Source organism: Falco punctatus (genome assembly GCF_963210335.1).
Source record: "Falco punctatus genome assembly, chromosome: 1".
Lineage (NCBI taxonomy): Eukaryota > Metazoa > Chordata > Aves > Falconiformes > Falconidae > Falco > Falco punctatus.
In genome coordinates, this window is record NC_137580.1 from 127,166,328 (window position 1) to 127,187,786 (window position 21,459).

Below are 21,459 nucleotides of genomic sequence, written 5' to 3' on the forward strand. Positions count from 1 at the left end.
CCGCGTCACGTGACGCTGCCCGTGGCGGCGTCGGCGGCCTCGTCAGGCGGGCGGGTCCGGAGAGGCGGCGGCGGGATGGAGGAGGAGGGCGGCTACGGTCAGTGCGGGGCTGGGGTTGCGCCGCTGGGACCCCCCCCCGCCCCACCTGGGCCGGGCCGCGGCGGGGCACGCCGCTCCGGTGCACGGGGCCGCGGGGAGGAGGGGGGGGGGGCTCCCCGGTGGAGCAGGGGCGGCTCTGCCGGGCGGGCGGCGTGTTCGGGCCGGGCCGCTTCCAGGTGTGAGGCCGGGGCCGGGCGGGCGGGGGCGGTGGGAACTGCGCCCGCAGGTGACGGAGCGGCCGCTCGCCCACGCGTGGCCGCGGCCTTCGCGGCATCGGCCGGGCGGGGCCGAGGCGGCGGTGGAGGAAGCGCCGGGCGGAAACCGGCGCCCGCGGAGAGCGGGGCGAGCTGCTGGGGCCTGACCCGGTGGCCCCGGCGCGGCCTCATCCTGCCCGGGGCTCAGCCCCAGCGGCTCCGCACCGCCGGCGCCGCGCTGCCACAGCTCACGGGCCGCCCGCGGGGCCGGCGCTGCCGGGCTCTGGGACCGGCTGCCTGCACGCCTTCCCCGCGCCACTCTCACTTTGTATTCAGCTGCTGCCTCTGAGCACTGTCTGAGTTGAGGCTCCGCAGATCTGTAGGGCAGGCTTGTGCCGGTGGCACCCGTTGAGTGGCTCGCCAGGACCCTGGCTCCAGAGCGCATCTGCCTGGCACAGAAGCACCCGGTGTGTGCCCAGGGTCCGCTGCCAGGGTGGGCCAAGCAGGGCACCACAGCTCAGGGGCTGCAGGTCCCCTTTCTCGTGCACATGCAGCTTGCTTTCCTGCTTTCTTCCATCCACCGTGTCTGCAGAGTATTCCCGTGCTGAGGAACAGGACTGGGCAGGAAGGTGCTGCCTCTGCCTCAGCCCTCTGAGGCAGGTTCCTGTGGGTCAGCAGGTGGGTTTTCCTTGAGCTTTGCCGAGCAGGTGGCTGAAGCCTGTCTGGCTGAGATCTGAAACCAAGGTTTGGATACTGCAAGCTTTACTGGCAACCATTCTTCCTGGGTGCTGAGGTCACTCAGGCACTGCTGGTGCCAATGAAGCCACTGTTGCTAGCAATGCTGGTTCATGGGCCAGCTTCCTGCCTGCCACAGTTGTGCAGTGCAGCTGATTAGGTGGCTGCCGTTACACCCCAGAAGTGACTTCACACAGCAGTTTACTGTGCAAGATAAGGTGCAAGTGCCTGGCCCCGCTGGTGTGCAGCCCAGCATGGGTGTTGTTGGATGCAGCCCATTAGCAGGAGAGTACTGCAGGGAGTGATTCTGCGAGCAGCCTCTCGCTGCATCCTAGAATTGCCTGGAAGGATGTCCTGGGTTGTCTGTCAGCATCAGAAATTGCCTGATCACCATGCTGCGGGGGCCACAGGGCAGCTGCAGGATGCGCAGCACAGCCATCTCCAAATCCCCGCTGCTGTCCCTGTTGCAGGGTCATTGCAATCTGCAGCTGTTCTGAAGCCCTTGAGCTCTGTTGGTTTTGCAGAGGACAGTCTGCTGAGGCCTTGGTGTGGTGGGAGCCTGATGGGGAGGCTGTTGCTGGTGGGATTGTGCTGACGCCAGTGTCTGCCTCACAATACGTGGCCCCTCTCCAGCCATCTGCATCAGCAGAGAGCAAATCCCAGGGTGAGCAGCTGGTGGCACAGATGTGGGCTGCCCCCACTCCTGCCGGGGTGCGGCCCCACGCTTCCGCCCCCTTCCCCCCATCTCCTTGTGGGGACTGAACCCATACCTGGATTGGAGCTGACCAGGCACGGTGGTGCAGGAGCAAAGGCCTCTGAATGGCAGGGCAGTGGTGTTGCACTGGGGAACCAGCCCAGCTGCTCTTGACATGCAGCACTGGTGAGCAGCTGTGGGGAGCACAATCCCATCCCAGCACTACCTCCTGTGCTGGGCCCTATGTTGGCTCAGACCTGGCCCCTGGGTGAGGGGGATTGGGCAGCACTGGTAATCCTGCTGCACCCAAGGGATTACTGCTCACTCTGTCTTGGGGGATTAAGGGATTTCTCTAAGCTGGGTTGATGCAGTCTCCTGCAAAGCAGCTTGTGCCTGGGGGGGGCTCACTGTCTGGGGCAGGATGGCCAGTGCCACGGGGCGGGGTGGTCCATGTGAGTTGTGGGAGATCCCCAAAGGAGGGTATGCTGTCAGGTCCCCTGGCAGGCTGGGGGTCACTGCCCGGGGGGAATCCCTGCCCTCTCCTTGCTGCCAGCCTGCACAGCCCTGTTCTGCCAGCAGGCCCTGGCAGGCCCCTGGGCACGGAATCAGCTGTTTTGGAGGCAGCTTGGGACTGCGGTGTGCACCAAGGGGACCAGGGCCGGAAGGCATGCTGCCAGGGGAGCTGCTGGTGACGCACCAGCCCTTTCTCTGGTGTGGTATGGGGTGAGCTGGGGCAAGTCACTGGGCCCATCTTGGGGGGCAGCTCTTCCGCAGAGCAGGAGGCTCCCAGGTTAAAGACACAGGGACAGTGTGGTGATAGCAGTGGGCCTGGAGAGCAGAGCCAGGGGCCCGGGCCGGCAGGGCTCAGGCAGTGCAGCACTGAGCAGAGGCAATTAGCCCATTCCTCTGCTGAGATGTTTGGGAGCAGAGAATGATCAGTCATATTGCTGACACTCAGCAGTTACGCATCAGGGACACAGCAGGGCCTGCGTCTCCTGGAGTGGCTGTTTCAGCCCGTCTGTGTGCTGGGCAGTAGGGCTGGGGTCGGACATTTCTGCTCTGGGCCTGAGGCTGGAGGGAGGCTGCTCTCTGGGGCCCTGCTTTCTGGCAGGCAAAAGATCAGGGCTCAGAGCCATGGTTAAGGTGACCCCAGGGTGTTTGTGAACACTCTGCCTGACCTGAGCAGGGTGTGAAGATCAAGCTGCACGTCCAGGTCGCTTAACATGGGACGTGCTGCCTGGCCCTGCTTCGGGGTGGCTGGAGCACGTGGGGGTTGGTTCAGGCCTGGGCAGGTGCTTGCCACATCACGTTCCCAGATCAGCCTCCCTGGCTCCTCTCGCCTGCTCTTTTGCTTCCTGGCAATGCAGCAATCACCACTTCAGCCCCTGGCAAAGGGGAAGTAGCATCAAAACCAGAAGGTCGGTCACATCAGCAGAGAGTGCCTGGCTGCCCTCGTGAGCCTGAGAGCTGCCCTTCTCCATCTTTCCTCCTGTCTCCAGTTATACGGCTTGTGGGCGCCAAGGTCCCCTTCTGCCTTGCACCCTCCTGCCTGCCAGGGCGGCTTCCTCCCAGGGCGCCCTTCCCTGCTGCCTGCCTCATCAGGGCTCTTGCCTGCCTGGCTTGGGTTTCTCCTAGCTCAGCACGTCCCCGTGCTTGCCGGCGCAGGTGAGCAGAGCTTGCTGGCTCCTAGCAACCAAGAGTTGGCAGCCAAGTTGTCCGTGGGGTGCTGCCTCGTGCCCCAGCAGGCTCTAGGGTTTGTTACTCATGGCCGTGCCCTACACTCCGGGATTGCTCCTGCTTTAAGGGAGAGAGCTGTCAGTCCGGTTTGGATTCACTCAGCACCTGTGGGGCTGGGGAACACAGGTGCTGCAGGGCAAGAGGGCTGTGCCGTCCCCCCAGCTCCACAGCTGGGTCCGAGGCTGGGATCCTGGGGCAGGACTTCCCCAGTTCCCAGACCCCAGGACCGCAGCAGAGCGGGAGGCATCTCCATTGCCACCAGGGCATGCCTGGAGCCCAGCCATCTGACCGGCATTGCCGGAGGACTGGCAGGAGGCGCAGCAGGCTTGCCCGTGCACAGCACGCGGGGCAGGCTGAGCCTGTCGGGGCTGTGCCGGGACTGGTGCCCGGGCCCTGCACCCCACAAGTGGGAGCCGTGGCAGCACCCCCTGCTCCCCAGGCCTCGCCAGAGCCGCCTTGTCTCTTGGTGCACCTTCCTTTATGCAGTGCTGGTTGCTACGCGACCGTCGGCTCCCGATGCTTAATGCTCTAATACGGAGAGATAAAACAGCTCTAAAAATACCCCGCTGCTGGCCCTCTGCGGGGGCAAGGGGGCTGCTGGGGGCAGGCAGCCCGGGGCGGGGGGGCTGCTGGGGAGTTCCCAAACTCCTTGTCCTCTAAGTGGCTTTGAGCCGCCGGCCAGAGCGGAGCATCGGGAGCGGAGCGGGCTGGTGTGCAGGCAGGGAGCGGCGGGGATTGGCTGGGGCTGCTGCGTGGGCTCTCGCAGCTGGAGCTCCCCTGCCAGAGCCGCCTTCCCTGGCTCCAGCCGGAGTGGGGAGTCCTCCGGCTCCCCTGCCTGCATCCTGCCCGCGGGCCCCGACACGGGGGAGCCTGCTGCTCAGCCACACGGCACCTACCAGGCCTCTGCCTGCTCCTGCCTGCCCTGCTGGAGCTGCTGGTGTCCTGCACGGGACCTCCGCAGCATGGGGACGGTCAGCGAGCTCTGTGCCTCCAGCTTCCAGGCCTTCCTTTGCCCCTCAGTGGCTGCCAAGGCAGGTAGGTGCTTCATGCCCTTCCCTCTGCTCACTGCAGGGTCCCCATTCCCCTGGCAGTCACAGCAGTGCCTGTGGCTCCAGCTCCATATGGTTCTTGCTGGCAGTGGCACAGAGAGTCCTCGCTGTCTCGCCACCTCTGTCCCCCGCACACTACCAGCCTACCCAGGCTCAGGCCTCTGCAAGCACTGAGCCCCAGCAGGACAGCTGAGCACTGGGCTACCTTGCGTGGCATTGCCCTGCACCGGTGCCCGGTGCCATGCTGGGGTGGGGGGTGCTTGGGAACTGGTGGCAGCAGCGGCTGGGAGGTTGCACGCAGCCTGGTCCTTACCTTGCCCCTTGTCTTCCTGCCCTGGGCGATGCGTGAGCACTTGGCCACCCTCGCTGCTGTAAGGGCAGCTCAGGGCAGCATTGTCAAATGGAGATCTGTGTGGGAAAGCCCAGTGCCTGCTGCACTGGCGATGCTGTTGAGGGTTGGCCGCCTGTGTGAAATGCTGCTGTCTCTGAGTTCCTGCCTGAGCATGGGACTAGGTGTGGCTGTGTGGTGGGGCATGGGGCTGTGAGACCTTCTGTGGCCAGCCCTGTGCCGTGGGCATTGTTCCTCCTGAGGCCCAGCACAGTGAGCGGAGTGGAGAGCAAGCAAGGTCCCTGCCAGGCTGTGCTCCCAACACCAGCACAGTGCTCAATGTGTGTGCATGTGGCTGAGCCAGTGCTCGCCCAGCTGCACTGTGAGTCAGGGGTCTGTGCATGGGGAGCGTGGCAGCCTGGAGCTGCCAGGAAGCGAGGCAGCAGCTGTGGATGAGGGTTCCCTGCCAGGCTCTGTGAACAGGGAGCAGGGCTGACAGGCAGGGCTGCACAGAAACAGGACGAGGCCCCTGGCTGGCTCTGGATGCAGGGTCCGGCTACCTGGGAGGGTCTTTGCTGGAAGTGTCTGTCCCCAAACTCTTCTCCTGACGCACCTCAGCTGTCGGTAGGGAAGGATGGGGCTAACGCAACCCAGGATGCACACACAACACGGTGAAAACAGGATGTGGCGCGCTGAGACGGGCAGGAAGCTTCTTAGGGCCCCGTGGGCCCCCGAGCCATGGGGCATAGTGGGAGCAGGCAGTGGCACCCCACAGCAGAGCCCAGCAGCAGCCGCTGGCAGCACCCTGAGCTCATCCCCATGGTCTACCTAAACTCTGCCCTTTGCTCCTCGAGCGCAGCCGGGTGCAGGTGCAGCGTGGGCTGGTGGGAGGACTGGCTACTGCTGCAGCACAGCTGTGGGCCAAAGACAATGTGAGACTTCCGAAGCTCTCCCTCCCTTTGCTCCATTGCCGGTGTTCTGGGTGCTGCTTCTCCATCTCGTGCTGCTGAGCAAGATTTAGCTGAGTCAAGGTGGCCGAGGCTCATGCAGCCTCTCCAGGCAGCTGACAGCGGGACAGGGATGTGCTGGGGTTTTGCTCCTGCTGCAGGCATGGCCTTGCAAGCCCCAGACTGTGCCACACAGTGGTCCTGTACTGAGCAGTGGGGTCTGTACAGGCACCCAGAGCAAAGGGCCAAGGTAGTGGGGAGCAACTTCCCATGAGGACCAGCATCACCCCTGGTCCCAGTTGTGGTCCCATCCGCCAGTGTGAGCTGCTGTGGAGTCTGCAGAGGGCAGCTGGCACTGGTGGTCCTCACAGCCCTCCCAGTCCTGCCTGGAGCTCAGTCCTTACAGCCTGAGCACGACCTGGACCTGCAGTGGGGGATTCTGGCAGATCTCCAGGGGAGCTGCGGGGCAGGGCCGGGGCTCTGCTGGGAGGGGGTGACCCCAGCTGGTGAAGGGGAAGGGACCCCAATGTTGCAGTGAGCTCAAGATGTGCTGGGTCAAGTGTCCTGGCAGCCTCCAAGGAAGGAATGACAGAGCCAGCCCCCAGTACCTGCCTGGCTGGGACCCCAACACATCATGTCCCCTGACCCAGGGGCCGAGAAGGGGGAGCAGTGTGCTGGCTGCCCTGTTTCCCCTCCTGGCTGGGAGCAGAGGAGTTAAGGTGCTGGCAGCCCTAGGCTGGTGGTGGCAGGAGCAGGGTGTTGAGGCTCCTGCCGAGGCCAGGATGACGCCCAAGCAGCCTTGGAGCTCATTGGCCTGGCATGGCCCTGGCACAGCCCGGGAAGCACCCGGGTGGGCAGGTGTCTGCGCCCTGAAACAGCAGCACCTCTCTGGAGCGATGGGCAGCAGGGGCATGGCTGACAGGGCCTGCCAGGATGGTGCTCAGGGCAGAGGGCAACGGTGAGCTCAGCCCGGGAGTTCAAGGAGGCTAGTGGGGCCAGGATGAGGGGGAGGCAGGGGGGCAGCTCCACGCTGCCCCACTCCTGTGTCACCCACTGTGCTAGCTTGTCTTAGGGCAGTGGGGTGGGAAGCAGAGGGCGCGAGCATGGCTTCCGTGTATCACAGGGTGCTTTGCTTTGGGTATGGTGGGAGAGGGGGAAGTGCTGCTGCTCCCAGTTGCCACAGACCCCAGGGAGCCTGGGACGGATGGACAAATCCTGCCGGTGCCCCTTGCTGCCCTCCTGCTGCTGCTGCTTCCTGGCCCCCTGCACCGGGACCCCATGCTAACAGGGAGCATACGCCAGCACTGGGATCAGCATGCGGTGGGTCGCTGTGCCCCAGCTCCTGCGCCAGGCTGAAGCCAGAGCAGCCAAGCGCCTGCCTCAGCCTCCCCATCCCCGCAGCACCACTCTGCTGCCGTGAGTCTCGCCAGCCTCTTGGGATCTGCTCAGGCTCTGCTCGGCACGGCGAGGCGGTGCTGTGTGGAGTGCCAGGGAAGGGTTAACGCCCTCTTCCTTTCCCAGAAAAGCTCTTGCGTCTGGGGTTTCTCTTCCTCTGGCTGCTGCTGACATGGCTGGGCCGGTGTCACGAGTGCTTGCCCTTCCCCGCAGCAGCGCAGGCTAGGAGGGACCTTCCCAGGCTCCGGTACAGACCCGCTGGCCGCCTCTGCCCTGCAGAATCTCATCCTCTGCTACACCTGCCCTGGGGCCTGCTGAGACCCCTGCCCGCTCGCAGCTGGGCAGTGGGAGGCAGCGCTGCTCCTGCCTGGGCTCCCTTTGCTCTGGTTCCACCCGAGGCCGGCTTGCCTCAGGGCATGTCCAACCTTGGCACCGAATTTCACCTTCCCTGCGGCCGCAGTGTTGGGAGGGTCCTGCAGCACATGCTGCTGCTTGAGGATTTGGAGGTTTTGTGTCTGGCAATGGGCTTGCAATGCAGCTTGGCCCTCCTGCAGCAAGCCCGGGCTTGCAGTGTGTCCTGGGTGCCGGGCAGGAGGGGCCAGGCACCTGCGGGGACGGCACTGGGGTGTGCATATGGTGCTTGGATGTATTGATAAGGCAAGGCCTCTGGTATTTCAAGTTTACATAACTTTTAGCCCTGTTGCCGTGAGCGGGGTTGTCTGGTTCGTACTTGCTGGTGTCAGAGACTGAAAAGATTGGGAAGTGTTGCTGTCGTGTCTGAAGGTATGGTGTCGCAAGGCAAGGTTGCTCCAACCTTGGCAGTGGGGGAACTTTGTGAAGGAGGGAACTTGTCAGAAAGCCTGAGCGGAACCAGGGAAGTGCTGAGTCCAGAGATTTGGTTCATGTGATCACCATTGCCCCAGGGGCACGTGCAGCTCCCACTGAGGAGGCAGCAGCAGCTCTGGGAGGAACCGTGCATGGTTGAGGACAGTGCTAGTCTGAAGGCATGCTTTGTCCCTGGGTGCTGGTATGGGGCAGGCAGCCATGCTGGGGACACTCTGGGTGAGTCTGGGCTGGTGGCAGTGGTGGCTTGGAGTCCATGGTCGTGGTGGCACGCAGGGCCTTGGCAGAACGGAGCGGGAATGTTTGGGGAAGGAGAGGGCAGTGGCAGTGCCTGTCCCCAGCACCACGGGGTGTGTGGGTAGGAGGCAGCCTGAGGGCCGAGCCAGAAGCTGCTGCTGGCACCTCCCTTGGGGAGAGTGCTCTGGAGGGACAGTGCTTTGGTGTTCTCATGGGTGACCTTGGAGTTGTGTGCAAGGGAGCTGGTGGGACCCACTGGCAGAGGTGTGAGGCGCAGGCAGTAGGCAAGGGCTGGCAGCGCTGCTGGAGTGAATGTGGGTAACCCTGGGGACAGGAGGGAACAGGAATGGGATGCCATGTTACTGCAGAGTGGGAGGTCATGCACTGGGGAGCACTGGGAATGTTGCAGGAGCTGTGGGACTCGGGAGCAAGGAGGGGCATGCGGTGGCCCCAGGCTTGATCCTTGGGAGGGTGTGCCTGGCTCCCGCAGCGTGACAGGGAGGTGTAGATGTCATGGCACACAGGCGAGGTTTATCAAGAGGATGTGCCAGCTATGGGCGCTGGCTTGGAAAGATGGATTGAGCGCAGAGGGGGCTGTAAGGACAGCCAGGAGCTGTTTTTTGTTTGGGACTGACCCGGTGCAACAGAGCAACCCTCCAGATCTATGTGGAACTCATGCCATGGGGCACAGCAGAGGTGCCCTGCCACAGGAGGGACTGGGACAGACAACAGCACCAGTCCAGCCAGGGTAGAGTGGAGTTAAACAGGACTTGGCAGGGCCAGGGCCAGCAGGAGGATCGCTGGAGCTGGTCCAGGGGCCATGCTGGTCCTCTCTGCCCGAACTACCCAGCCGCCTCGGGCTGAATCAGCTGGAACTGGCGGTGCCCAGTTACTCCACTGCCCAGTTACCCCACTGCAGCCACTGCTTGGCGGGGCGATGCCCTGGCTCTCGCATTCCTCACATGCCATCGGTGGCACTTAGCTGCTGCGTGGGGCCAGGGATGCTGATCGCCAGCCCTGCTCCCCTGGGCACCCAGCAGCTCCATATCCCAGCTCCTGACAGGCCCCAGGCTGCTGGCCGGGAGCAGAGACTGTGCCTGGAGCCTGGCAGGGACAATTCCCATGGCCACGCATGCTGACCTGACCATGTCTCTGCTCAGTGCCCAGTGACCTGACCCCAGAGGAGTGCCAGGAGCTGGAGAACATCCGACGCCGCAAGCAGGAGCTGCTGGCCGACATACAGGTGTGATGCTGAGGGCCACTGCCCGCACGTGCAATCCCCCTGTCCTGAACGCAGCTGTCCCCTGGGAGGGAGGGGACAATCTCCCTGCCTGTGTCACTAGGCAGGGTCCCTGCAGCCCTATCCAGGGTCCCTTGCCCCGCTGTAGGAAAGGTGAGGCAGGGAGGAGAGGCTGCCCTGGCTGGGGCTGTCTGTAACAGCCATGGGATTGGGGTGCAGCACCGCAGACCTGCAGAGCCTGTGCAGGAGCAAGCCCAGGCAGGGCTGTGGGTCGGGTTTGTGCTCCCGTCCCCTTTCCTTGCCAGCCCCTGGCTCCTCGCATCCCATGGGGGCTCTCATGGACCTTGTGGGGCAGAATATAGAGCTACTGGAACTGCAGGGCAGGGTGGGCTGGGCCGGCGGGGTGAACGCCAGCGGCTGCTGCAGGGAGCCCATGACCTGCTTGCCCAGTGGTGCTGCCTCTGCAGGGCCCCAGGGCTGGGGAGAAGGTCCCAGTGGGGCATGTGGGCCTGGGCTGGCAGCTGACCTGCCCTGCAGCCATGGCTTCTCCTTGTGCCCTGTGTGCTTGTGCCATTCCCCGTGGACTGGGGCACCGGCGTCTCCGTGCCAGCCCCTCCCTGGCACAGGCAGGGACTGTGTTTCAGGGCCAGGCCACTGCCCTGGCAAGCGACTGCGAGGTCAGTGCTCATCTGGGACGCTTGTCAGTCATGTCCCTGATTAAGGCAGCAAAGGCTAATTATTGCCATATGCTGGGCATGATCTAAAGGGATTAGGGGGTAATTTTGTTAACCTCTGAATCTCTTCCTTCCTGTACACTCAGAGCATGGCGAAGGTGCAGGGGGATTAGCAGCCAGGTGCAGCCAGCCCCTCTGCAAGTGCTCCCCCCCCTCCCCGAGCTGGCTCAGTCCCAGGGCAGCCCGCGGGTGGGAAGGGGGGAGGGAAGGAGTGGCTTCTGGGGCCCCCTCGGGGAATAGCCCCAGGGCTACCGTCAGGGCTGGGGGGCTGGAGGGTTTGGGAGGGAGGGAGGCAGGAGCCTCCTGTCTCAGTGCTTTCTCTCCCCTCAGCGGCTGAAAGATGAGATAGCAGAAGTGACGAATGAGATTGAGAACCTGGGGTCCACGGAGGAGAGGTGAGTCCTCTGCTGTTGCAGCAGCCCAGGGCCTCTGCTGAGCCCCCTCCCCTGTGGCAAGGCCATCCAGTGCTGGATGCCGGCTCGCTCGCACTGTGTGGTGGCCAGTGGCAGTTGAGCTGTGCAGCCACATCCCGTGGGTGCTGGCTGGTGCAGGTGGCTTTTCCAGGTGCTCTGAATTCCTTGGAGCAGCAGCAGGATTGCAGTCTGAACTGCTGCCTGCAAAGGTCTGTTTTTCCAAGCCTCAGCCCCTCTGTCTGGCCACAGCGACTGTCTGACTTTGTTATTCTGAGCTGGTGCAGGCAGTGCCAGCCTGGGATTAGGGGATCCTGGCAGCCGATGGGAGCTGACTCCCTGTGTTTTTTCCAGTCACCCACTGGGGCATGAAGGCTGTCACCCTCACGCTGGCCCCACTGGGGCCTGAAGGCTGCTCTCCCCAGAGCCCCGCTGCACCCAGCTTGACCTAGTCTTCCCCCAGGCAGAGGTGACCTGCCAGGTTGCTATACCCAGCACCCCTTCTGCATGGGGTGACCCCATGGATGGGGCATGGCAGGCCAAGAGCAGCCCCATGCTGCTCTGGCACAGAGTGGGGCAGAGAAACGAAGCAGTGTGCCAGCTTCATCCCATGCAGGTTCAGCACAGGGGGCCTGGCCCAGAGTTGCCCAGCTCCAGTTCGGTCCACGCTGACACCACAGAGCTCTGCCCAAGGGGCGAGGGAGGGCAGGAGGCAGCCAGGTCCCTCCTGGGTACTAAGAGCTGCTTTGTGCCTTTCAGGAAAAACATGCAGAGAAACAAGCAGGTGGCCATGGGCCGGAAGAAGTTCAACATGGATCCCAAGAAGGTATTGTGGGGTGTGGGCTGGGTCAGGAGTGCAGCAGTTCACCAGCCTGTCTGGGGCCATGCTGGGCTCTGCCACCTCACATTGCAGGTGCCTGGCTGCCCACAGGGACCAGGGCAGGGGCTGGGGAGGCAGTGGGCAGGCTGGCAGGGTCAGCAGCAAGCCCCAGAGCAGCTTCTCTTGCACCATTCCAGGGCATCCAGTTCCTGATCGAAAATGACCTGCTGAAGAACACGTGCGAGGATATTGCTCAGTTCCTTTACAAGGGAGAGGGCCTCAACAAGACAGCCATCGGTGACTACCTGGGTGAGAGGTACGCTAGCCTGGGACAGCTCAGGTCTCCTGAGGGTGCCCTGGGCTCTCAGCCCCTGAGAGATGGGACACTGCAGCTCTTTGAACTTACAGGGCGGCTGAGTGGGGCCACACAGGGGGCCAGGCACCCTGAGTGTTAGGGCCAGCTGGGGGGCTGTTTGATCCGTGGCTGGCACTTGCAAGAGGTCGGTGTGTGTAAACCAGCCCAGGACTCAAGCTGGGGGCACATAGCTTCAGATTTCCCCCCACAAATAAAAGCAGAGTCTGGAGCCGAGCAGGGAGACACAACGCCACTCGGCAGTCACAGGACTTGCTGCTCATGCATCCCTCATGCTCTGGCTTTGTTCCCGCAGGGATGAGTTCAACATCCAAGTTCTGCATGCCTTTGTGGAGCTGCATGAGTTCACGGACCTTAACCTCGTGCAGGCCTTGCGGTGAGTGAAGGGGGCCAGGAGCTGAGCTGTGCCCCATCAGGGGAGATGGGCGGAGGGCTGTAGCAATGTGAGTGTGGCTGGAGGGCACGTGGAGCCATCAAAGCAGTGCAACACCATGCTCTTCACAGGCAGTTCCTGTGGAGCTTCCGACTGCCCGGGGAGGCACAAAAGATCGACCGGATGATGGAGGCCTTTGCCCAGCGATACTGCCAGTGCAACCCTGGCGTCTTCCAGTCCACAGGTGAGTACCTGACCTGGCACCCCTTTCACTGGCCATCCTGCCTCACAGCTGACTTTCCCCTCTGCCCCTGTAGACACCTGCTACGTGCTCTCCTTCGCTATCATCATGCTGAACACCAGTCTGCACAACCCCAATGTCAAGGACAAACCCACGGCAGAGCGCTTCATTGCCATGAACCGTGGCATCAACGATGGGGGGGACCTACCCGAGGAGCTGCTTCGGGTGAGAGATGGGATATGGAGGCACCAGGGCTGGGCTGCAGAGCTGGCCCATCACAGGGTTCCTGGGTGGAGCAGAGCTGACACCATGTATCATTGTACCAGAATCTCTATGAAAGCATCAAGAATGAGCCCTTCAAAATCCCTGAGGATGACGGCAATGACCTCACCCACACCTTCTTCAACCCCGACCGGGAGGGCTGGCTGCTGAAGTTAGGTGAGTGCTGGCAGCCGTGGCCTGGGGAGTGCAGATTCTCCCCAGGGACAGAGCTGGGCTATGGGTGCGATGGCCTTGGCCTGCCTACACCTCGCCTGGCCCTGTGGAAGGGCAGGAGAGTGCAGAGAGGGACACAGCCCCCGTGGGGAAGGCGTCCATACATCCAGCAGCCCTCCATCTTCCCTTGGCTGGGCGGCAGGAGCAGATTCACAGCTGACAAGGCCCTGCGGTGCAGCTGGGTGGGCATCCCAGGGACTCCTGCCTCTAGGTTGGGCAAGGCCTGGCCTACAGAGCTAGTAGCAGAGCCTGGTGTTGGAGCATGGAGACCGTGAGGCCCTCCTCATCACTGAGTCACAGCAGGGTCCCATTGGAGCGGGTCCCATTGGAGCAAGCCCCCAGGAGTGAGCGGCAAGCTGCGTGCATCCCCCCCTCCATGCCACAGACGAGTCCCTGCCTCACCTTCCCACAGCATTATCACCGCATCCCGGCTCCACATGCAGGCAGCGTGCATGGCATCCCCGCAGCCCTGCTGCACAGCCCGGCTCTGGCGGCCGGTGAGCTCGTCCCACGCCCTGGCTCCTGTGGCTTCTCCTCGGCAGCTCTGGGGAATCCTGTGCCCAGGTTCAGCGAGGGGGGAACAGGGTGCTGTCGGGACCAGGGTCTGGTGGGGGCCTTTCCCTCAGGCTGTTGCTGGGTTCCGGACTCTGTCCACTCTCCAGGATATGTTTCTGCCATACTGTCACCCCCTCAGGATGGGAAGGGGGCCATACTCCCACCCCATGCCCTGACGAGGGCAGAGCCTGGCCTGGGGCTGAGCAAGAGCCATCTGCCCCCTGGCTCTGGGGAACACGGGGGAGAGCCCCAGACCTGCTTCCCCTGTCCCTAAGCAAGCCCAGTGCCCTGCTGTTGGAAGAGCTGCATGCACAGCAGGTTGTCACCCGCTGCCATGGGGCCGTGGGTGGCTGGTAGTGCAGAGAGGCGGCTGTGGGCACCAGCTTGGCTGCTGTGGCTCAGCCCACTCATGGGGCTGGGAGGGACCCTGTGGAGAGGCCAGGGGGTGGGGGGAGCCAGGCCCTGCAACCCCCCAGCCGAGGAGATCCATCCCACAGAGCCACAGTGAGCCAGGGCAGGTCAGCACCCACGGCAGTGCTGTCAGCCCGGCCCCTCACAGCTTCCCTGCTGCAGCCCTGTCCCACTGACCTGCACAGGGCAAGGGGGGTTCTTTGGTGTTTCGTCTTTTTATTTTTTTTTCCTTTTTTTTTAATTTTCTTTTCTCCCTCATTTGTATGTTTCCATGATTTGGCTCTTCCTTTCCTTGCCCCCAACTCCAGGAGGTACGTACCCCTCTCCCCTGCTCTGCTCACGCTGCTGGGGCTTCGTTTCCTTTTTGTTTTTAATTGCTGGTGATTAGTCTCATTGCTGCTGCTGCTAACCACCCGCACTGCTCCGGGGACCTCGCCTGCCGAGGGGACAGCCCCACCACCACCAGGGCAGGGACATGGGGTACCAACTCTGCTGATACCGACCACTCCCCAAGGCCTGCTGGCCCTCTCTACTGCCCCAGTGCACCCCACGGTTGGATGGGGCCATGGCTGCTCCTTGCCCAGCTGCTGGCAGGGGCTGCCTGCCCATCCATGCTTTGCCCTGTCCGTGGGCAGCTAATCCTGGCCGCAGTGGGCCTCCACGTCTGGTGCCCCGAGGGATGGGGACTGTTTTGGGGTGTCCTCGGGAAGGGTCTCAACCTTGGGGGGCGGGGGGTGGTGGGTGCTGAGTGCCTGAAGCTGGATGGGAGCAGGCAGGAGCCATCTGCGCCGTGCCCTGTGCCATGCTGAGGGCTCACAGCAGTCCCTGTGCTGGGCACTGGCGATGCCCCAGGTCCTTCGCCTGTAGCCCTGGGGTGCCGAGGAGCATCAGTGCTCCCAGCTGGGGCTGTGCTGCCCCCAGGTCCTACCTGGCCCCACGCCCCTGTGGGCCCTAAACGCCAGGCTCCTGCACTCCCCGTGCCATGGCACCCTGCCTTGGCACATAGCCTCTTCCCACCAACAGCCCCGGGAGAGGAGGTGGCCCTGAGGAGTGCTGGGGGCTGGAGAGGGTCAGGTCCCAGATTTTGGGGTGGGCTTGGCTGGAGGGAGGCAGAGGGGCTTTTTCTTCTAGGAAGCACTGGCCCCAGCCTGGCTCAGGGGCAGGGGCTGGGGTGGACAGCCAGCTGGCATGGGGGAGCAGGGAGGCACGGGGCCTTCTCAGCAGGGTGGAGGAGATGAGCACGGCCCCCTGTGCACACAGTGCCTCCTCATATCCATGCTGGCCCTGGGCACATGGCCTTGGTGCTCATCCCATGGGTGGCAGCACAGCCAGCCCTGCTGTGATGGCCAGAGCACACTGGCGCGGTGGAGGGGGAGCTGGACCCAAGGGCAAGCAACCCCTGAGCCCAGGGAACAGCTTCTCTGTCTGTGGTGGCAGCTGTGAGACTCGCTCTGGCCAAGAGTCTGTGAGCCACGGCCTTGGGCTCATGCCTTGCCCCAGCACCGGGCTGCACTGGCTGGAATGCAGCGGGACTGTGATCAGTGTAAACAGAAAGTCTCTGCATCCCCCGAGAGCTGCCTGGCTGCAGCATCCTCTGGCCATGCTGAATCAGTGTTTTGGGTGGGAATGGGCACGCAGCGCTCCTGACCCGGCACCCCCACCACCTGCCGCCTCCATCCTCATCCGTCTGCTTTCCGCTCCTGCTCGTGCCCTGCCCGGCGTGGTGTGTGCTGCCTGCTACTGCTGTGCCCGGCGCCCGCCGGGCTGCCTGGCTCTGCTTGCACCCCGGCGCCCAGTGCTTGTCTGTGTGTGTCCACGTGGGCTCCAGCACTGCCGTAGCCTCTGCGTGCTGCGAGCCTCCAGGCACGTGCCCAGGCTGCGCTCTGCTGGGGCTGCACACAACCTGTTTCTTTCCACTTCCAGGAGGCAGGGTGAAGACGTGGAAGAGACGCTGGTTCATTCTGACCGACAACTGCCTTTACTACTTCGAGTACACGACGGTCAGTGACCTTTTTTTGGGGTGTGCTGAGCTGGGGCAGGGAAGGCTGCCGGATCCAGCCCAGTGCTTACGTGCCTGCGTGGCACAGCCTGGGCACAGCATACTAGTGCGGGGCTGGCAGCCTGCCTCTTGCTGTGCTGGGGTGCTGGTGACTGTCAGGGTGCAGGATGTGACCCTCAGGCTGGGTAGCACTTGATGCCTGCACGGGGGGGTGTTGGGGAGGGGGCTATTAGCAGCATCCAGCCCTGCTGGGGGCATGCAGGTGGGATTTGGTGGTGCCCAGCCTGCAGCTGAAGCCTCTGCTTGGCCCCACCAGGATAAAGAGCCCCGTGGCATCATCCCCCTGGAGAACCTGAGCATCCGTGAGGTGGAGGACTCGAAGAAGCCCGTGAGTGCTGTAGCAGTGTCCCCTGGGGCTCGAGGGGCAGCCCAGGTGCTCTGCTTGGGGCAGGAGCTGGGCAGGGAAAGCTGGGAGGTGTTACAGCCCCTGAGGGATGGCCCAGGGAGAGGTGGGGGGGTCCCGTAGTGGTTGCTTGCTCCACTCATCACAGCAGCTGGGCACAGACCTTGTGCTGGTCACCATGGTGTCCAGGGCTGGTGGCCGTGCACATGGGGGTCTATGGGGTGATGATCAGTGTGTCCATCCCTCTCTGCTGCATTGGGGGTGGCTGTGCCAGGGACCCAGTTCGCTGCCTGGTCCCTCCCAGCCTGGGGTCCCCTTTGGAAGTGGGAACTACCTCTGAATGGTCTCTTCCCTCCCAGAACTGCTTTGAGCTCTACATCCCTGACAACAAGGACCAGGTGATCAAGGCCTGCAAGACAGAGGCAGATGGGCGCGTGGTGGAGGGGAACCACACAGTGTACCGCATCTCTGCCCCCACGCCCGAGGAGAAGGAGGAGTGGATAAAGTGCATTAAGTGAGTGCTTAGAGGAGTGGGTGGCAGGGACATGGTGCTGGGCAGGGGCACAGCAGGGACCTGTCTGCTTCCTGGGGCACCCTGCAAGGATGGGGAGACAACAAGCTTTTCCAGGGGCACCCACCCACATAGGTCAGACCCAGCCCTACAGCAGTTTTCAGCTGGCTGTACAGCTAACCCGAGCCCTCGTTCCCCTGCCAGGGCAGCAATCAGCCGGGACCCTTTCTATGAGATGCTGGCTGCAAGGAAGAAGAAGGTCTCCTCCACTAAGAGACACTAGCAGCCACCACTGGCCCTGCAAGGCTGGTATGCCCTGGCAGCCAGAGCGTCCCCACTCCCCAGGGGGCTGCCGTGCTGCAGTCTGGCCCTCAGAGCACAGGACCCAGCTTCAGCTTCGCAGTGTCTTTACTGAGGGGGCATGGGCATCTCCGTGGCTCTTTCCCCCCACCATCACTGCCTCATCTCCAGGACAGCATCTTCACAGGTTTGAGCTGGGTCACCAGCACCCCTGGGCGGAGGGAGCCCCATCCTGCCCCAGGCTCCGCTGTGAGGTGGGAAGCGCCATGTGTGCGCCATCCTCGCCTCCTGCTCAGCAGCCAGAGCAGGGCTCCATGGGCTCTCTGCTCTCGATCCCCCCAGCAAGCGTGCCTCTGAGAAGTGACACATGCCTCTGGGTCCCCTCAGCACCCATCTCCTGAAGTACTTGGGACGTCCCACTGGGAAGGGTGGTGGCTGGTGGTTAGCAGCTGGGGGTTTTGGGTTGCTGCAGGCACCAGGGTGAGGGGCAGCTGCCCCAGGGGAGCTGGGGGGCCCTGCGGAGGCATGACTCCTGGCCCGCGTTGTAGCGGGCTTGGGTCTGTCCTGGGCTTCCCCATGCTGCTGCCTTGGACCCTCCCAGCTGTCCGCTGCACTAGAGATGGTCCCCATGGGCACCAGGAGGGCTGAGGGGTAGGTGGTTGTCACCATCACAGCGTGCAGTGCTGCCACAGGGAGCACGGATATGTCTTTGCCAAGCCGTGAGGTGTTGGAGTGTGGGTGAGGGCCCCATCTGGTGTGTGGCATTGCCCCCCAGCACATGCCTGCAGCAGTCCCCTCGGCAAGGAGCAGGGGAGGCTCTGCCAGGGGTGGCCGTGGTCTCCTGAAGCACAAGCCATTGCTCCAGAGCGGGTGGTAGGACATGCCCAGAGCCTGCACCAGGGACAGCTGCTGTTGGGGGGTGGGGGGGTGGGGTCTGGCTGGGCCAGGGTCTGCAGCCCCCCTGCCTCTGCCTTGCAAACACCTGTGTCTTGTCCTGTTTCCCCAGCCACCGTGCATGGTCTGGAGGGAGGCACCTGGATCAGTATTAGTCTATTTATCAGAGGTGTAAATACTCCTGTATAGTTTTCTCCTTTTAGATTATTTTGTATGGCAGGTCGTTCTGTGCAGAGGCCTCTCCAGAGGGTGGGGGGGTGGCAGGATTTTTTATTCTAACTTTTTTTTTTTTTTTGCCATGACCTTGTAAACTAGTGCTGAGGACCGGCAGCAAATAAACACTGAACTGCGCTCAGCCTCTGCCTCCTGTGGTCTGTGTGTGTCTCAGGACGGGCAGGAGCCCCCAGCTCTGCACTGCCAGCTCCTGCCCGGTGCCCCAGCTTTGCAACCAGGTTCAGCTTCTGTTGGTGCCAAGATTTCGGTGCCTGGCACCGCAGCAATACCATGCTGGATGAAACTGGCAGTGCTGCAGCCAGCATGGTCCTGGTTTGAGCCTCCACCTGTTCCCATCCACAGCCTCTCGTTTCTTGGTGCACAGGGAGGTGTTTGTGTGCCTTGTGCCCTCACCAGCTCCCCTCAGCTTGCCCTGGCCACCAGCAGTGTGCCTTAAGGACCTCACCATAGGGTGCAGGGTGGCAGTGCTGGGGCAGGATGGCTCCTGCCACCCACTCAGTGTGCAGTGGGGCTGGCAGCAAGCTCAGCTGAGCAGGGGGTGGCTGCCAATCCACAGCGACCTGCAGGCTGGACCATGCAGTGCTGGACCCTCCAGCTGCACAGCGGCATGCATTGCACTGGTGAGAGGGGCCTGCGACAATGGGTTGGTGGGGCACCCCCATGGGTACCCCTCATGTCCTAGCTCTCATCTGGCAGCTGCCAGATGGCTGAGCACCAGGGAGGAGAGCAGCCCAGCCCTGCCGGCAGTGGAGCTGGGGGGCAGGTTGTACCCAGGTGGTACCAGCTGTAAATGGAATGTGAGCAAAAGGCCCCGTGCCTCAGATGGGGCAACCCTTGGCACTGTGTCGAGACCCCAGCAAAAGTGGAGGATATGTGGGCAAGCAGACCTAGCCAAGGGGTGCCAGGCAGGGATGCAGGGGGCAGAGGGCAGCTCTACTGTTACGAAGCAACTGGGGTGGTGCTGGTGTCAGTAGAGGCCAGTGTTGGTTGGGGCTGGTGCTGGTCGGGGCCAGCGTCAGTTGGGGCTGGGGCCAGTTGGGGCTGGTGATGGAGTCTGTTGGGGCCGGTGTCAGTGTTGGTTGGGGCTGTTGTCAATGTTAGTAGGGGCAGGTGTCGGTGTCGGTTGGGGCAGGTGTCGGTGTCGGTTGGGGCAGGTGTCAGGGCCGGTTGGGGCAGCTGTCGGTGTCGGTTGGGGCAGGTGTCAGGGCCGGTTGGGGCAGCTGTCGGTGTCGGTTGGGGCAGGTGTCAGGGCCGGTTGGGGCAGCTGTCGGTGTCGGTTGGGGCAGGTGTCAGGGCCGGTTGGGGCAGGTGTCGGTTGGGGCAGCTGTCGGTGTCGGTTGGGGCAGGTGTCAGGGCCGGTTGGGGCAGGTGTCGGTTGGGGCAGGTGTCGGGGCCGGTTGGGGCAGGTGTCGGTTGGGGCAGCTGTCGGTGTCGGTTGGGGCAGGTGTCAGGGCCGGTTGGGGCAGGTGTCGGTTGGGGCAGGTGTCGGGGCCGGTTGGGGCAGGTGTCGGTTGGGGCAGGTGTCGGGGCCGGTTGGGGCAGGTGTCAGGGCCGGTTGGGGCAGGTGTCGGTTGGGGCAGGTGTCAGGGCCGGTTGGGGCAGGTGTCGGTTGGGGCAGGTGTCAGGGCCGGTTGGGGCAGGTGTCGGTTGGGGCAGGTGTCAGGGCCGGTTGGGGCAGGTGTCGGGGCCGGTTGGGGCAGGTGTCAGGGCCGGTTGGGGCAGGTGTCGGTTGGGGCAGGTGTCAGGGCCGGTTGGGGCAGGTGTCAGGGCCGGTTGGGGCAGGTGTCGGTTGGGGCAGGTGTCGGGGCCGGTTGGGGCAGGTGTCAGGGCCGGTTGGGGCAGGTGTCGATGTCGGTTGGGGCAGGTGTCAGTGTCGGTTGGGGCAGGTGTCAGGGCCGGTTGGGGCAGGTGTCGGGGCCGGTTGGGGCAGGTGTCAGGGCCGGTTGGGGCAGGTGTCGATGTCGGTTGGGGCAGGTGTCGGGGCCGGTTGGGGCAGGTGTCAGTGTCGGTTGGGGCAGGTGTCAGGGCCGGTTGGGGCAGGTGTCGGTTGGGGCAGGTGTCGGGGCCGGTTGGGGCAGGTGTCGGTGTCGGTTGGGGCTGGTGCCGGGGCTGGTGCCAGTTAGGGCCAGGGCTGGTGCCAGTCCAACTGGAAGTGGCTGGAGGCTGCTTGGAGGGCTGAGAGGTGCGACAGGCGGGGGAGTGGTGCAGCCGGGCAGGATTGGGGCAGGCTGGGGGTGCTGGAGCTGGGGGGGGGGCAATGGGGCTGGGCAGGGATGGGGCCAGTTGAGGGTGGTGGGGCCAGGCACGGTTGGGGCCAGCAGCTCCTGATGAGACCATGGTGTACAAAGGGGAGGCTGAGGGCAGTGGCAGGGCGGGTGGCGAGGGGAGTGCGGAGGGGTTGGGGTGTGGGGTCTGCATAGCTGCTGGCTGAGCAGGGCTTTGTCTGCCCCCTGCCCAGGCGAGCCCGGTGCTGGTGGGATGTCAGCCATGCTGGACAAGTGGCTTGGCTTCCTGGAGAGCTTCACCATGGTGCTGCTGCGGGTCCAGCCGGACAAGTGGAGCGAGTTTGTGGGCAGTGAGGGGGCCATGGCCATGCTGGACGAGTTCTTCAAACAGCAGGACATGCTGGAGCTGGTGCTGGAGCTGGACCCTGCCAGGCAGCTCCTGCCAACCACCCACTTCCCACCCACCCTCAGGGGTAAGGGCATCTACTTTGTGAAGAAGAGGGAGAACATCAGCTGGGAGAAATGCCGGAGCCAGCTGCTGGTAGGAGACATTGGCCTCTCGCCCGTGGAGCAGCTCGTGACCGTGGTGGAGGAGGTGGGTTGCCCACACAGGTGGGTACCAGGTACAAGCTTGGGGCAAGTGGGACGAGCCAAGGTCCCTGCCCACACCGCTGCTGTCCAAACACCTTCTGTGGGCTGCTGTAGTCAGAACTTTAGGAGGGCTCAAACTAAACTAGTAGAAGAAAAATCACCCCAGGCGCTAGCGCTGGCCTTGGGATGGCTCCCGACCACCGACCCTGCTGTGTGGTGGGCTGACCCAGCCCCACCAGCACACACAGCCGGGTGAAGGTCACAAGCCTGATTCTCTGCCGGGCCCCAGCTGGATTGCTTCCTCTGTGGTTTTAAAAACTCAGCATAATTCCCCCTTCCCTGAGCCCCGCACCTGGGGAATGTCTGAATGGATTTCTCTCAAACTTGCCAGA

General features: G+C 63.5%; 2 protein-coding genes across 34 annotated transcripts in view; both read left to right on the forward strand.

Moving 5' to 3' along the window:
- The first annotated feature begins 13 nt into the window (after window positions 1-13).
- CYTH1 (cytohesin 1) lies at window positions 14-18,372 on the forward strand. Of its 6 annotated transcripts, none has more exons than XM_080381357.1 (13): window positions 14-97; window positions 9,419-9,501; window positions 10,563-10,627; window positions 11,402-11,468; window positions 11,660-11,778; window positions 12,131-12,211; window positions 12,340-12,452; window positions 12,526-12,674; window positions 12,776-12,887; window positions 15,834-15,910; window positions 16,226-16,342; window positions 16,672-16,826; window positions 17,028-18,372. In XM_080381357.1, exons 1-13 carry the CDS (start codon window positions 76-78, stop codon window positions 17,104-17,106), a joined length of 1,239 nt encoding a protein of 412 aa, XP_080237483.1. In that variant the 5' UTR covers window positions 14-75; the 3' UTR covers window positions 17,107-18,372. The 6 variants fall into 6 exon arrangements, with proteins under 6 accessions (XP_080237483.1, XP_080237484.1, XP_080237486.1 ...); XM_080381358.1 differs by having other exon boundaries at window positions 19-97; window positions 16,226-16,297; XM_080381360.1 differs by lacking the exon at window positions 14-97 and adding an exon at window positions 4,145-4,494 and having other exon boundaries at window positions 12,776-12,888; window positions 15,832-15,910.
- A 96-nt stretch (window positions 18,373-18,468) lies between these two features.
- DNAH17 (dynein axonemal heavy chain 17) overlaps window positions 18,469-21,459 on the forward strand; it is a 39,484-nt gene continuing 36,493 nt past the window's right edge. For all 28 annotated transcript variants that reach the window (XR_013927142.1, XM_080381015.1, XM_080381042.1 and 25 more), the window contains exons 1-2: window positions 18,469-18,871; window positions 20,710-21,071. Coding sequence is in view for 27 of the 28 variants with exons in the window: in XM_080381015.1 (XP_080237141.1) it covers window positions 18,826-18,871; window positions 20,710-21,071 (408 nt within the window). In the remaining variant the exon portion in view is untranslated. The remainder of the gene's footprint in view (window positions 18,872-20,709; window positions 21,072-21,459) is intronic.